Source organism: Podarcis muralis, chromosome 5 (assembly GCF_964188315.1).
Source record: "Podarcis muralis chromosome 5, rPodMur119.hap1.1, whole genome shotgun sequence".
Taxonomy (NCBI): Eukaryota; Metazoa; Chordata; class Lepidosauria; order Squamata; family Lacertidae; genus Podarcis; species Podarcis muralis.
This window is the reverse complement of record NC_135659.1, coordinates 43,720,230-43,736,940: the sequence shown is the minus strand read 5'-3', so window position 1 is coordinate 43,736,940 and position 16,711 is coordinate 43,720,230. Positions and strand designations below refer to the sequence as shown.

The 16,711-nt window shown below is 39.3% G+C and overlaps 1 protein-coding gene across 14 annotated transcripts in view; it reads right to left on the bottom strand.

The window, feature by feature from the left end:
* DAB1 (DAB adaptor protein 1) overlaps positions 1–16,711 on the bottom strand; it is a 570,912-nt gene that overhangs the window by 25,368 nt on the left and 528,833 nt on the right. For 10 of the 14 annotated variants that reach the window (XM_028733330.2, XM_028733334.2, XM_028733343.2 and 7 more), the window contains 4 exons: positions 16,533–16,652; positions 15,938–15,976; positions 14,358–14,423; positions 13,248–13,307 (listed from right to left, as the gene is read on the bottom strand). In XM_028733330.2, the coding sequence (XP_028589163.1) occupies positions 13,248–13,307; positions 14,358–14,423; positions 15,938–15,976; positions 16,533–16,652 (285 nt within the window). The remainder of the gene's footprint in view (positions 1–13,247; positions 13,308–14,357; positions 14,424–15,937; positions 15,977–16,532; positions 16,653–16,711) is intronic. The other 4 variants (XM_028733341.2, XM_028733339.2, XM_028733342.2 and 1 more) reach the window with 2 other exon arrangements.

The window sequence follows — 16,711 nt, the reverse complement described above, 5'->3', positions numbered from 1 at the left end:
AGCAATTACTTTCAATTGTGGCTTCACATTTTGCTTAATAACTCTCATTCTAACGGGGCTAGAGATTTACTTTAAAAAAATAATAATGCCAAGGTCCCCTTGTTGGTTGTGGGCCCAGTACAGATACCCCTGAACTCCACCTCTCATCCCAATGGCCCCAGTCAGCATGTGTGCATCTATAAGCTATCAGTTGGCCCAATGCACCATTTAGGGTTAATTTTCCTTTTGTTCTGCTGCCAGCAGGAGAATATGTAGTCACTACTTATGGACTCGCTTTGAGAAAGGCCTACAAAGGTTAACCAGCATATTATTTCAGAGAAGCATGAAGGCAGAGATGCAGTAATAGATTACTTTGCTACAAATCATGTACGTTTTCAGAATCTAAAACAAATTATCTTTTTTCTTGGGACAGGATTTATCATGTTTCTCCTCCTCCTGAGCATCACTCCAGCTGTCCTAAAAATTCTTCACTGTTGTCACGCTGAGTCACGCTGTGCCCTCAGCTGCCTTGCTGAACCAACACTGATTGCTCTTATGAAGCTGTCTGGAGAAACAGCAACAGCGTAACACTGGAGAAACATGTGTGCGGCGTTCAACAGACCATTAGCAACAACCTGATTGTGCTATGGCAGGACCTCCCAGAAAATAGTTGCCTGCCATGTCACTGCATGTCCCAAGTGCCCAATTATCATGGAGCACTTGGGCTGTATCCTCCATCAGTTCTTGTTCTGCATCACTTGCCGCTGAGGAGATGCTTCCTAAGGGTGAGCCATTAGTGTCTATTAGACCGTGGAAAAGTCTTCAGCGGAGACTTCACAGGACTACACTGCTCTAACTGGGGGCAAATATTTGGCACCGTTTGTCTGTCTTTCCTTAGACGTTTCAATACAAAAGGTTTCTCCAATTAGAGGAAACCCTCCTGCACCCCCCACCTGCTTCTTCCTAGCGAGCTGCAGAAACAACCGGCAGCATAGCAAGACGTTAGATTGCTTGATCTTTCTGTATAATTGCAGCCTTTGTGGATTTCTCTCTGTGTGTTAAAATGTAAAGGCTGCTTCTAATTACTTGAAAATCTGTCTCATCACAGATCAAAACATACACACACATACCCCACAGCTCAGTCAGTGAAGAACACACAAGCAAGTTGCCTGAAGGGGTAGGGGGAATAGCAAAAACCCTCCTACCAGGAAGGCATTAAGCCTTTCAACAACTGTTGTGTCTCCTCCTGTTGGCATACAGAAAGAGAGGTTTCAACCTCATGTTTAAATTAAACGGCACCTGTTTGGGTTTTGTAAGCCTCTCCATTGCCACAGCATTTGTCACTTGGTGGAAGGGAAAAGACAAAATCATATTTGTTTTTTAAAATAAAAATTTGTAGGAGGTTAGTGAAACAACAGGATACAATGTAGTCTACCTGTGCTATGTTCATTGAGAAACACAGCCACACCCACCCACCCACGGGGGGGGGGGGGGGAGAAGTTAGGTTGTATCCCATGCTAATCCTACTCATCTAATAGACCAGCTGAAGTTAATGGATACAACTAACTTAAGTTCATTAAGTTCAATGGGTCTAAGTTGGGCTAGCATTAGATAAAATCCCGGGTCTTGGATTCTTCACCTTTATATTTGACAGACAAAGCAAACAGTTTAGGCAATTGGTACATTTCAATTCCAAATAGCCATTCTCTTTTTGAATTCCTCCTGCTGCTAATCTGATGCTTGTTTTTCCATGATATTCTATCATGTTTGTGCCTTATTTTACCACCTGCCTTTTGAGCATGTCTCATTCAGTCTAACGGAGCTTGTATAGAATTGATTTCTGATGAATTTTGCCCAATATATTTAGGTCTGCAAACCTCCTAGGAATGTATTCTCAGGAATCATTTATTCCTGGCATTAAGTCTCCTTTGTGCACCCACTGTTAATATTAGCAAATGCTCTGTGGGAGGCCTCCAAGCCTTAGAATAGTTTATTAAGCAATTAATGAAGTTTTTAATTCTTAAAATCTTTGCAGCAGGAAACGTTTGAGCAAATCATAAAAAATATCACTGTCTTGACCTAATGGATAGAGATGCTGCTTCAAAAATCTAATAAAGTAGTTAATTGCTTTGTCTCTCATCTCCATAATGCATTATTAAAAAGCCTTCTCAAAACTGACACATCTCAAAAATGCAAGCTCTGGAAGCTGAGAACAAGGCTGTCTAGTCTCTATTGTAAATCATTCCTGAGCTGCCAGGGGACTCCCACATTGGTGTGTGAGTTTGATTTGAAACTGCCTGAAGAAGTGCTCTGCTGGCTTAGGCCAGTGGCTCATTTAGTCCAGCATTGTCTTCTCACAGCTTCTTACTAGATGCCTAGGAGAAGCCCAATAGCAGGACATGAGCACAACAGCATTCTCAGTAACTAATACCCAGAGGTATACGCCCCTCAACAATGGACGTGGAACACAGCCAGCAGCCATATTTTCCAATAATTTGTCTAATCCTTTTTTAAGCCATTGAATTTTGGTGGCTATGCGCTGCATGAAGAAATACTTCCTCTTGTCTGTTTCGAATCTTCCAACATTTAGCTTCATTAGATGACCCTGGGTTCTAGTATTATGACAGAAAAATTTTCTCTAGACACTTTGCACAATGCATAATTTTCTACACCTCTATCTTGTTTCCCCCTTACCTTTCCCTAAACTAAATAGCCCCAAATTTTGTAAGGCTTTTGAAAGTACAAGTACACTGTGACTAGTGGATCTCCCCTATCCATATGCTTAGTGACACTCTCAACAAATCCTACAAGGATAGTTAGACTTGCAGAAGCCATGCTGTTAGATAGTTAGATAGTTAGACTTGCAGAAGGCTTCTTCATCGGCTTGCTTGGTAATTCTAGCATTAATAATGCTTTCCACCAGCTTTCCTGGAACAGATGTTAATCTAACCAGATTGTAATTTCCGAGAAAACCCCATCACCACCTGACCTCTTTGTAAAAATTGGTCTTACATTGGCTACTTTCTCCGGCACAGATGAGCTTAGGGACAAGTTGCACTTTTTTCCTTTTCTTCACTGAAGGCCAGCAATTTCACATTCAAGTGAAATTAGTTTTGGGTATCCTCTGGACCGAATTTCATTATATATTGTCAATATTACTTTTTATTTTTGTTTATAATATTTAAGATGCTTATATGGCTTAATTTTTGTTTGTGTTAATGGCTAAACCTAACCAGTATCACTATGCTTTGCTTCAAGGCCCACAAAGTAGGAACTGAATCCATAGTTTGGAGCTGGTTTATGAATTTTGGCTTGCTTTAACCACAGTTTGATGTTACTTCTGAACATAGGTTGGTGAGGACTGCTTAGAAAGTTCTCATTAATGCAGTGAGTGTTATGAGTGAAGTGTGTTATTGTGTTCTTAGTTTCCTTTGTATTCCTCACAGTTTTCAAATTCATCACTTCCAGATGAATGTCTAGGTTAGGTCAGCTAGCCACTGCTAATTATTTTCAAATTGTAGCTTAATGTATTTATAAGCAAGTGTTCGCATTAAAATCTTTCAACGTTGAACACAATTCATTCAAGGAACATTAAGCATTCCACCTCACTTGTTGACTAGCTTCAAAAGAAGAACTTCCTCAGATAATCAAAATGTGTATTGAGCCATTTAAGTTTATTATACTCAACTTGATTTTTGTAGTCGAGTTAATTCAAAACTCTTCTCTGATGTGTTTGTTTACCTTTAAATAGGAATCTCATTAAATAGCATGATTTACAACAACACAACAAACACCCAGAAATCTTTGTAATGTCTTTCCTGACTTAATTCCCTAAGGCTGTTTGACACATCTAAACATTTATGTGCACCTCATGAAATGTATAAAGAAGGCTGATCGCCGAAGAATTGATGCTTTTGAATTATGGTGCTGGAGGAGACTCTTGAGAGTCCCATGGACTGCAAGAAGATCAAACCTCTCCATACTGAAGGAAATCAACCCTGAGTGCTCACTGGAAGGACAGATCCTGAAGCTGAGGCTCCAGTACTTTGGCCACCTCATGAGAAGAGAAGACTCCCTGGAAAAGACCCTGATGTTGGGAAAGATGGAGGGCACAAGGAGAAGGGGGCGACAGAGGACGAGATGGTTGGATAGTGTTTTCGAGGTTACCAGCATGAGTTTGACCAAACTGCGGGAGGCAGTGGAGGACAGAGGTGCCTGCCGTTCTCTGGTCCATGGGGTCACGAAGAGTCGGACACGACTAAACAACAACAACAACAACAACATGAAATGCTACCTTATCATAATTTTATATAACTTATTTGGTGTTTTTTTAAATAAAAGTGACTATAGGATTGTTAGGCTACAGTCCAACCATTATAAATTTTAGCAGCACTTAGGCATGGCATAACTTTTGACTTGGTTGTAGCCAATTTATCTGTATTTGGCCTGATAATGTAAGTGAATACGGTAGCAAGCTTATTTAAATGGGTAAAATACAAATGCAGGCTAAGCTACAAGGTAAGGTGGGGATAATACCCTGAAATCAATGGAAAACATGTTAAAATGCAGGCATTTTAGAGGAAACGCACTCTGGTTTTTATGAAAGGTATTTGGAAACAAGCAAGAACAAACTTCCAGGCTGCAAGCCTATAGTCTCTTGGGGGATGCCCAAGGAATATAGGATTTGACAGTTTCCAATGGTGGAAACACCCTCTGTATTGTGGAAATGCATCTGCACCCAGTGCCCTTCCAAGGTTGGAGGCGTGTCATGAGATGCTCCAGAATTCTCACAATCCTGACACATCCCTCAAACAGGAAGCATAGTAGCATAGCATAGGAAAAACACACCTCTCCCTTCTTTTGCCTTGCTGCAATAAGCCCAGCATACACACACCTACACCCCCACCCCCACCCCTTTAGTCAAGAGGTGACCTGCTTAAGCACAATACTTGATTCTTGACCCCTAGGTCTATGAATCTCATTACACAGAACATTATGCAAATATGAAAAAAACTCAAATCCAAAACAAAAGTGTAAATCTTGCTGTAAATGTTCACAGTTATATGGTATTGTTAATTATCTGTTTAGAGATTTCAATAATGGAAGCTTGTTTTTTCCTCCTCCTAGAAATAGTTCCTTGGTTAACGAGAAAGGGTAGTCATACTGCAAATACATACATATAAATATGCAAGCACAGACACGCCTCTTACAAAGTTGAGCCACATTATTCATGTCCATGAGAGCAGACACAGCATGTTTGCCAGTGCAATTTATATTCAACATGGACTAGTAGACCCCAGGATTTATGTTATGGAAAATGAATATGTCCTCTCACTTTACAGGTTGCACCCACAGTAAAACTTGCCCTTCTTTGGTAATGCTGCTGGGAAGGATCCATTTTTGTTTTGCACGACCCCAGAAGTTGATGAGAGAGGGAGCAGGGAACCCTTTGCCCATTTAACTAAGGTGGGATTTGATGAGAGAGGGAACCAGTGAATGTGGGTTGGGTCACTGGTGCCTGAGGTAAGGAGAAAATATTGAGGAATAAGACAATTGTGCTGCTTTCAGACACTTTACTGAGGTGAAATAATTAATTATCACCATCATTATCACCATCATTATCCTTCTCTTTTGTTTACCTTCTGCTACATGCCCTGGAGCCGAGTCATTTCTATAGGTTAATAGATATTCCTCCCGAGTTTCCACTATGAGGTAAATAACTGCAGCTTCCTCAGGTACAGGCTGGAAGGAGTCTAGACATTTTACTCATAAAAGTAATATGTTTGCTCTACTTTGATATGACCTGAATAGCATAACTGCAGTCTTTTGCTATGCCACTACAAAATCAACAGATCTAGGTCATTTGAGCTCCTTCCAGTGCCATATTTTTTTCCTGAGCAATGCTAGCATGGGAACAAGTCATGCCATGGCCTCCTCCATGTGGCCAACATCTTTTGTGGCATCAAAACTAACATCAAAAGAAGGGAAAGGATTTGCTGAATTAATTAACTGATCTGACATGCAAAAAAGGGAGGTGTGAGGAGGTCCGGGAAACAAGTGAACGAAAGACAAGATATGGAAATACTGATTTGTTTTTAATTGTTATTCTATTTTTTCTGTTTTTTATATTTTATTTTCTCTTTTTTATTTTTATTTTTTGTATTATTGTAATTTTGTTTGAAATTTTAATAAATATTATTTTTTAAAAAACAAAAACAAAACTAACATCAAAAGAGGTGCTTCCAATCTATCCAATAATGTAAAGGGCGGTGGGGGGGGGACTTCAGCTGTTTTGTTTGAAAGCATTAAAATTTAAAAACAATCCCTGAAGCGTTTCCTCCAGGTTTCTATAGACTGTTCATTACAGGAATCAACTTGATTACAGCACTTATTTTCCCATTATAGTGGCATGATCCAAAATCCCACATGCACAACCTTTCCATCCTCATCAATGAAACAAACAAAAAACAAAACAACCCAGTCTCTGTGCATATGGTGATTCTCATGGTACATGTAGATCATTTCTGGAGCCTTAGAAGTCTAGGAAAATTTTCCCTGCACAAACATCTCCATGTACACTGCATTCGCTCCATCACATCCAAAATCTGTATATGTTGTGTAGTCTGGGGTAAAATTGTTATGCAACCTATTAATACATTTTTCAATGGGTAAGTTAAGCATTTTTTTGTTGTGGACGTCCTCAAATATTTGAGAAGGTATAAGTAAGAGAAAAGGGGACTGTAATGGGATATGACCACTCAAATGGATCACCTTGTCAAACCTAGCCAAAGAGTGCAATTACATTAGAACACACTATCTGTCAGTTAGACTTATGCAGAGAACCATGTGTCCTTTGGGACAGCAAATAATATGTAGGTTGGGTTCTCACCAACTAGGTGCGCTCCCAGCCACCCACATTACACAGACAGGCTTCCCTGATCTACAGCTTTCATTGGTGGCAGAAACAAGCAATCAATCAATTCATAATTATAATTCACCATAGGTGCCATTTAATAGGAAGTTCTCCAGCAAAATCCCCACTGAATAGGAATGATTCAAGACTAGAACAACACACTTACATACAAGTAACCAAAATGGTCAAAGGCCTGGAAACGATGCCTTATGAGGAACGGCTAAGGGAGCTGGGCACGTTTAGCCTGGAGAAGAGGAGGTTAAGGGGTGATATGATAGCCATGTTCAAATATATAAAAGGATGTCACATAGAGGAGGGAGAAAGGTTGTTTTCTGCTGCTCCAGAGAAGCGGACATGGAGCAATGGATCCAAACTACAAGAAAGAAGATTCCACCTAAACATTAGGAAGAACTTCCTGACAGTAAGAGCTGTTCGACAGTGGAATTTGCTGCCAAAGAGTGTGGTGGAGTCTCCTTCTTTGGAGGTCTTTAAGCAGAGGCTTGACAACCATATGTCAGGAGTGCTCTGATGGTGTTTCCTGCTTGGCAGGGGGTTGGACTCGATGGCCCTTGTGGTCTCTTCCAACTCTATGATTCTATGATTCTATGAAGTAAATTTGCATGGGAGAATGTCATGATAGGATGTGGCAATCATATACGTGGCAGATCCCAGTTCTAGGACATACCTATATAACTACTATATTCATATCTGGTGATCTAAAGATTTAATTTTAAAGGCAGCTAAAACTTGTATCTGACAAATTAGCTCAAGTTCAGAAGAAGCTAACAGCTTGCAGATTTTTTTTTCAATTTTCAGAAAGAAAGAAAGAAAATATTCTAAAGAGCTGGAGTTAAAACAAGCAGAATACCACTTTGAGATTCAGAAATGCCATATTCAAATTAAGAGGATGTATTACATTTTATGAAACATTGGCATAACATTTTCCTCATATTTAAGATTTTGCCAGACCTTGTTATCTTATGCTTTTTCAGGATAAAATAAAGGGGAATACTCTTATTTAATTCTTTAGACTTAACTTAATAAGAATACATTTTATCTTGCATTAAACTGACAAATGTTTCCCTAAACTGGCAGGAAAACTCTTTTTCAAATCCTGTAATAGTTTCAACTCACAAGAACAAGAGAGGCATTTAAGAAAGTACCAGTGTTCTCTACTGAAGAGCTGAAGGTATAAAATTTCTGAGTGAACATGCTTGGTGGGATGGGAGATCATGTGAATTATAGCTAAATACATTGATTTAAGATTAATCCCCCCTCAAAAAGGAAGAAAGAAAAGGCTCTCAGTAATGTTTTTTTCTAGAACGCCCTCAACAAAAGGAGACAAAAACTATTCCATCAGTGCCGGGCCATTATGTGAAGGCAGTAACAGGCTCTCCCCACTCTCTGTGATACCAGCAATGTTTCAGGCCATGTGCAGACAGTGGGAGAAATGTTTGCTTCCCTGTAATGTGGCATCTGTTAGTTTTAAAGGAGGTTATGCACGGTTTTCCAAGAGGGAAAAGCATACTTCCTCTGCTACAGATGCCCTGCATCACATCCCTACACCTCTGTTTGCAACATGTTTTTGAGCTAGCTATTTGAGATGACTGGAAAGCACCCTTCATCACTTTTTTGATGGTATGGGAACTGGTGGAAACAAATTAGCATTAAAAAACTGTACATTTTCAAGGAGAATTTTGATAAAGTTACAACTTTTATTATGTTTTTGGAATATTAATAGAGGAATGATGCTTGCTTTCAGAGACAGGTGCAGGTGCTCTATGAATTAGAGGCAGGAGCAGTAATTTGAGAATAAAATGAATTAATTTAAAGAGAATAAGGTAACAGTAACAGACATAATTTTCTTAATTAAAAATGTCAGAAAAAGTCTTACTGACAAAGTGTCTTTTTTCAATTATGTTTTTTTTCCTGGTCTGGGGGCCTCTTCTTTTTGACTTATTGCTAGTGGTAGTGTTGCACTACTCAGCAATTGCAACATAGCTGGGATTTTCCAGTACCTTTGTTTTCTCCCTTGGTGCAAAAGCAGGCTTCCCTGGATTGTTCTATGATGTTTGGACATGTGCCCTCTTCACACACCCCAAATTGGTGAAGTTTAGAGGACAGGAATTCATTCAGAACCAGGAGAGGAATAATTGGTGGATCATTCCAATAGGAAACATTACACTAATCAGTAATATAATTGCTCCAGGAGATGTGACTATGTATCTTGATAATTGAGGTCAACATTTTTCATTTTTTAGTTTGCAATATTGTGGCATTTATAGCCTTGATATTCCTGCACTCTGCAAAAGTATCAAGTGAGGGAGAAGGATTTATTGTTGAAACACCTTGACAGCATATTGATGTCCCAAGCAGAAAGTTAAAGAGAATTTGCACATCACAATAAACACAGGACAGCAGTGATGAGTTCTCCTGTTCTGAAACATGAATTCAGATTTACCCTATGTATTCATGCTATATTTGTCCCTACCCCAATCTACACTATTTGTTCTTATTGGTAAGATAGAAATGTGAAGACAAAGGTAATTTTTGCTTTGAAGGAGAAAAATCAAAACTTAATGTGACCTAGAAATTCAGTGAAGGAACATATTATGTAAGAAATATTAATGTTTCCAGTGCAATTTCTATAGCTGAGAAGTATTTCATTCATAAAGACAACTTCATCTCACAACCGCCATCTAGCAAATACTATATATGCTCAAGGAAAAAATAAATGCAACATTAATGTGATTATAAATGTCTAGATGGAATTGTGGAAATAGGTCTCCTGCCTTGCTTAAGCAAGCTGCAAACATTGCTGGAGGGCAGTGCCTGCAGATGCTCCCCTGAATGCCATCTGGATACTACTTTTGAATCCAAGGTACAAGAAAAACATACCAAGGTACATTTAATAATACGACAGGGCAGGAAGGCTCGTCAAATGCACACAACATACAGTGATATGTGCATTGCTAGATACAACCTAACAACATTCCATGAAAACATATAGAGCATGACACAAAGTTGATAACATAGGTTGCAAAGAAGACAGCAGCAGCTGCATGTTGACTGCTTACAAACGCTTCTGCTACAATGGTGCAATTTCTGCACTGAGACAAACACTTTTCACCTTTGCTACTCAAGCTTTGCCATTAATGATCACCAGAGTTCCCCTGACAAATGGTACTAATATCAAGACAAATAAACAAACTATGATTCTAGCCCTACAAGTGCATCTGTAACATGGGGTTCATTCTGTATCTCTTGCTGGGTGAAACGTCTACACACACACACACACACACACACACACACACACACACACACCAAACACCATCTTTATTTTAAACTAATAAAAAAAATCCTTTACAAGTAGATCACTTTCTTTTTTGCTTGGCAAAACCAAATTCTCCTGGTCTGTTAAAACCCTCTTTAGTTTTGCACCTACAAACTACTGGCATTTTCAGTCAGCTTCTTATTTGAAAACATGGATTTAAGAGTTGAACATCCAGTGCATACAGAAATCTAGACCAGGATAAGTTGTCAGAACTATGGTTTAAACTTAAATTTCACTGGTTAAATCTACTTAAACATTTTGTAGGCCATGATCCAGCAGAAGCTTCCATTCATTAATTTCAATGGGGCTTGTGCAAGAAAGCTTCTGTTGGATTTTGACCCAAATGCTGAGAGAGTAGTTAAGGGTTAGTCTTACTAAAAGCAGGTATGAGATTAAATTTAATGATCTGCTTTGAATTATACATATAGGGGAAATCTCAAAATAGTGTGAGTGGTGCCTGTTCATGCAACAGGGTGTCTGCTTTTCCTTCTTCATCCTGCAGTCCTATGCATGCCCCCCATCCTCCAAAAGAACTGCCCTGGAAACTCTGGATGGGGACCCACTGTTGTCCAGACTGATTTCCACTGCACAGGTGAGAAGACATCACTGGATCTAAGTCATTTTTGTGTGTAAGCAATCCTGACTAGTCTTTTGCAACCAAGCAAACAAATGTAACATTAAAATTTGGGATGCTTAGAAGTTAAACATGAACAGATTGCTGTTATTGGTCCCAATTTAAGCTCAAAATTCGTGAAGCTCATGTGTTAACCATGACCAGATTATCATTAGTGTTCTGAGCACCACTATTCCTTGCTGAGCTTCTCATAGGAGATACAAAGAGAGATTCAGTATATTTCATTGCCAACCTTGACATTCACAAACCTTCATCTGATTACTGTGAGTCATTGGATACTAAGGAGAATCCATGGAATTACTGACTTGCTAGACATAGTGAGTTTTCCTCCAGGATCTTTAGTATCCAAACTGGCTTTCGTATTTGCATTAGTAAAAATATTTTTGTGACTTGTAGCTCTGAGTAACCACTTGTACACTTACATACATCCATGCACATATATTTGTATATTTCAACAGATGTGAATAACTATTATTACGTCTACTACTGCTATAAAAGAATGCGACAGAAACACAGCTTAAGTGGAATAAATCTTTCCAAAAACCTACACCCATTCAAATCATAACTGATGTGGGTTGAGTCCTAATATCCTGATTTGCAAACAGATGACACCTACTCTGCCCAGGGATACATGCAGGCAATGGGGGATTGTGGAAATGCGGTAGGGATACATCTTTATATAGCACTGTGATGAGTTGTTTGAAAGCCTTCATAAAATTGTAAACAGATAGTTTGGACATGTTGATGGGAAGATTAGGTTTTATTGTGACTTGAGTGACAGGCTTAGTGAAGGGTATTTACGGTTTGCCTCCTGTTGCTAAAAACACCATGACAAGCAGAACCTGACATGTGTGCATAATGGGAAGGCTTTGGGGGGAAAAATTATAAGAAAAAGAGCTCATTAAGAAGCTTGTATTCCAGCAAGCTTCATTTTCACATGCTGAGAAAACTGCAGCATTGGGGAGCCACACAAGGCATGGAAGATCTGCAATTTGGCAAAGGCTGCTTTACTTTGACTTTGCTCACACGCATTCCCAAAAGACTAAGTGGGAAGTTCTGTCCAAAAGTGGCAGGGAGGACTGGTCAACATCAATATCAAAATAGGAAGGAAGGAAAGAAAGAAGGAAAGGCATAATGTGGTCCAGCATTCATACTCAGCAGACACCAAATTAATTTTGCAGAATACAAATGTGTGTAGCTGTTATACACAATTTATTTTCACTCTCCAATTTCTACCCAGCAGATTAATTATGATGTCCATATGCAGCAGGAGAACAGGAAAATAGCCTTGCCAAGGCTGCTTTCCCCAAAATGAAAATGAACTGTCTTACATCAGCCGCAGCGTTATAAAGTACAGTGAATTAGAAAGAGGAGAGAATAAGGAAACACTTCTCTGTTGTTAAAGTCATTTAGCCAAAGTCATTTAGACATTCATGTGAGCAAGGTTTACTATTAATAAAGTAAGTGTCCATGGATATCTAAATCAGATAGAGGCACACTGGGTAATACAGGCACAGAAATTGAATTTTAGAGCGCTGTCTAATAGAGAAAGCAATAAATTGGGGGGGGGGGGGTGAAGGCAACTGTCTTAAAGACAAAGAGGGCTGTATATAAAAGAGAGAACATTAAAACCAATGAGTGGTTGAATAAGATATTGGTTTTAATGTGTGCTTTATTTATTTTTAATTTGTAGAATTGCTGGATACCTGCCTACTCTTCTTTGTGCCTCTTGTACACAGGTGAGAGGAGAGCAAAATCCTGTTCTTTGCACACTAATGGAGAATTACTGATCTGTTTTGCTTCTTAGCAATGCTGTAGCTAAGTCCTTGTTCCCAGGATACGGAGCCAGCCTTGGAGTAGACCTGACAGGGGGACATTCTCCCTCTGGGGTACTTTTAAGCTTGGCTCTTGGCTTTGTGATCTGTCATTGACTTCACCCCCCATTTTTCCGATGTTTAGTGTTTGCTCCAATGCAGTATATAAAGTAGTGGAGGACAATGCGAAATTTTAGTGTATGGATATGTAAATTGTCTTTGTTTTCCCTAGAGTGTGAGCTACCAAAGTGATCTAGATGCATTAGAAAATCTGCTATGGTAACTCTGCCACACGAGGACCTGCATTAGTCTGCTCGCCAACCTCCCTGTGATTCTCCGCACAGCAACTCATAGAGCTTTTTCTTCCCACCCCATGAAACTACAAAAGCTCGCTTTCCCTTGGGCCTCTTGGGTTTTTATTCATGGAAACCCAGAACTTTGATACGGCACTACAAAACCTGCAATGGAGGCTGCACAATGACAGCCATAAAAATGTATATAGGAAGACAAACCTGTGAGTGTTGAAGAACTATTGAAAACTTGTTACTCCTGCTTTGAATGGCATATACTTACACTTACAGGTTGACTTTTTGGCACATCATAAACACCTTCCTTCTTTTGGCTAGTAGGAACCTGTAGTAATAAATAAAAATGTAGTTAGGATTAAGGTAAACACACAAAGATTGAGAGGTGTAGTTGGTAGCTTGAAGAGTGCTATGCATGATCCTGCACTTGTGCAAAACTGATACTTTCTTATTGTAGTGAAACAGACAGATTACCATAGTCAGAGACAGTCCTCAGAACCCAGATACACCATAATCCCCATTTCTGAGATCATGGTCATATGGGTTTCCCCAACAGGCCCAGCTCTCTGGAAAGATACCCATTTATCCAACTGGCACTCCTGCCAAACAGCCAATTGAAGTAAACAAAACCATCAAAATATATATCCCTCAGAAATGAGCTAAAACTTCTACAAGCATTTAATTTTAATTTACAACATATATCTAGGCTTTGAGCATCTACTGGTTAAAATATCAGTTTCAGATCCACATTTGTAACAGTTGATCAATTTCACCTTTTAAAACAGTAATTTAGTGCTTCCCAATGCTCATGCTAATGGTCTTGTACATTTTGGAAGGTAATGAGTGATCTAGACACAACATCTCACCAAGCAACACCCTGCACCATATCAGAAGCAGCAAGGGGTAGTTTACAGTTGTGAGTCACAATACAAGTCAAAGCTTGGTTTTCAGCCAATTACTGTGCTTCTTTGAGAGGGCTGACAATGAGCTACTTTATACCACTCAAATATAGATTTGTTAATGGGGAGAATACTTAGTGTAGAGCTGAAAAGTATGTATTCTATATATGATAAGTTAACACCAATGTGTCCAACACAAATTAAACTAAAACTTTTTTCTATGTTATACACAATATTCAGGGTAAAGCTTTCAAGGCAATATAAATAATATATACCAACATAAAAAAGGCTGAGGGGGGAGGAAAGAAACAAGTTATTAGACAAATCACACCATACAAATTATATCTGTACTTGCATGAGTATGAAATGGTACACATGTCATTGGGATAAATGAAAATGCTTAAAAGGAACTTTGGTCTATGGAATGTGCTTGACTGACTGCTGGAGGCAATGAGAACACAGATGGAGCAATTCTATACCTGATAAATGTTTTCTTCTGTTTCAGGCTCACGGATTGGCTCATGTCCAGCCTCAAACACAATGTACTATTACATCAGCAGCAAAGGAGGAAAGGTCAAAGATGAATCAGAAAAGAAAAAAGGCAATTTGGAACTTCAGAAGAAATCACCATAGACAAGCAGTAAAGAAGTGGGTTCAAAGTACAGGCTGGCTTAGGAGCAATTGACTTTTGCTGAAAGGCATATCATGCAACCTTCTTTTATGGAAGAGAAATAAAGGAGAAATGGAACTTTGCTAATTGTCATTTGACAAGTTTCCTGCTGTTTTCCCCACGGAGATACAACCAAAGGCTCAATTCTGTTCCCACAGCAGCTACTGGGAATTTTTACTGTGGACTTCTGTGGGATCATAAAGAAGGCCCTGGGCTGCTGAGGGCACTTTTAATCTGTTCGAGGGAAGGAGGGAGAATTAGCAAGTGCAATGAGTTAAATTTCAGCTTCGATTTTCCAATAGGGGGCTAATTTTTTACACTATATTTGAGTACATAACATTATTATTATTATTGAATTTATTTGCCGCCCTATACCTGGAGGTCTCAGGGCAGTTCCATAGTCAACAAGATCAGTTATGAACAAGTGTTTATTTCTGATGGTGAAATTTATTAAAGGAAGTGCAATTTGCATGAAACAAAAAGTTGACTATCATTGTCGCCTTCTTAAATTAGCGGCAGGGAAATCTGGCTCAGAGCACTGGTCTCAATGTGACTATGCCCCGCAAACCACAGCCACCTGCCCCACAGTCACAACAGAACAATGGGAAGTGAGCATCTGGTTTTTCTTTTTGCAAGTGGGACTCCTTGTCATGGCTTATCAGCTAAGCAGCACTGAAAAATAGAATCAGCTGCACCTGCAGTTGAGGAGTCTTGCTTGTACCTTTTTGAAGCGGTTTGCATTCAAACCGCTTTGTAAAATGCAGCTAGCCTCTTTGCAAGGGCACTCCCAGCACCAGTGGCTCTGAAATGCAGCGCCAAAGGCATAGCCTTTTCCTATGGCCTTCTGGGCTCATTGATTCCCCCCCCCCTTTATTCTCCCCATGTGTATCCCCCCACAACCCCCCCCTCAGTTTCCTTCCCATTTATTCTGATGGAAGAGAATGAAATGCACAACTTTCAGGGCTAGCATAGTTTCTCTCCCATTCCTGGGGTGTTTTTTGAGGACTGGAGGGCTTTGATCCACTGCTGCTTGCAGCATGCCACCCCCAGTGCCTCATCTCTACTGCCAGTGGGACAACAGCTACAGAGCCTTCCATAGCTTCACTGAAGACGTATATAAGTTTGATTGCCCTCTCCAAGAAGGCAGATCTTAAAAATCCCATGGCCTCAGAATGTCCTCCCGGGTAGCGTTACTATAATACATTTGGAATTTAGTATTAAGAATACTACCTATAAATCAGTGTTTTGAAGATATTTTATAATTTTTATAGCTGACTTATTAGACACCTAAATTATATTTCTTTTTTTAGCACTGTCACTCAACTTAAAAGCTTAATCACATCCTTAACTATTTCTGAAACTCTGTTTTTATAAAGCTTCAGAAATTACCTGGTAAACAGGATCTTCTACATCTTCCTCCAAAATTGTCTATCGCAAAGAAAGTAGAAGAGACAAAAAGGAAAGAAAGTGAACAGCAGGTGTACAAGAGCCAAATATTGAGGAAAGATATTGCACATTGTTCAGTAAAGGAGGGCTAGATGTCTACTCAACCTTGCATTGCATATATGAAGGCGCACATTAAGAAGGAATACTCTGAAATTCTTCCAGTTTTAAATATCACAAATTAAATATTCATGCAACCATTTCGTATGTCTACTGTGCTCAGCTTTGTTATTCTCTATCACTGCCAAATTGTATTATGGCACTACTGATAACAGCAATATTCACAGACAGCAGTGGAACCTGTAAATCTTCTATCCACTGAAACTAGTAACCAGTTACCAGTGCTCAGCAGCATAAGACCCACCCATTTAATGGTACAGGTAAGAGCATAAGTTTGCATGATTCAAACTTCCTGATTTCTGTGGCAAAGGATCAGTTTTATTCTTTGTTCCTAGGATGTCTTAGCACAACAGTTCCAAATTCTCAGTAGTTGCTTTGTCACTTCATTAGTGTACACTTCTATTAAAAAATAATTAGATACCTGATACACTGCTTGTTCACACTGTTTATCTTTTTGTGCCTTTTTCTCCAGCTCTTCCCTTTGTTTCAATTCATAAATGAGTTGAAAGAGGTCTCGCAAATCCAGAATTACAGGCTCCGCCTACATAAAACAAATTAAGAGTATTTCAATAATATGGGAAAGAAGACTAGCAAACAAAA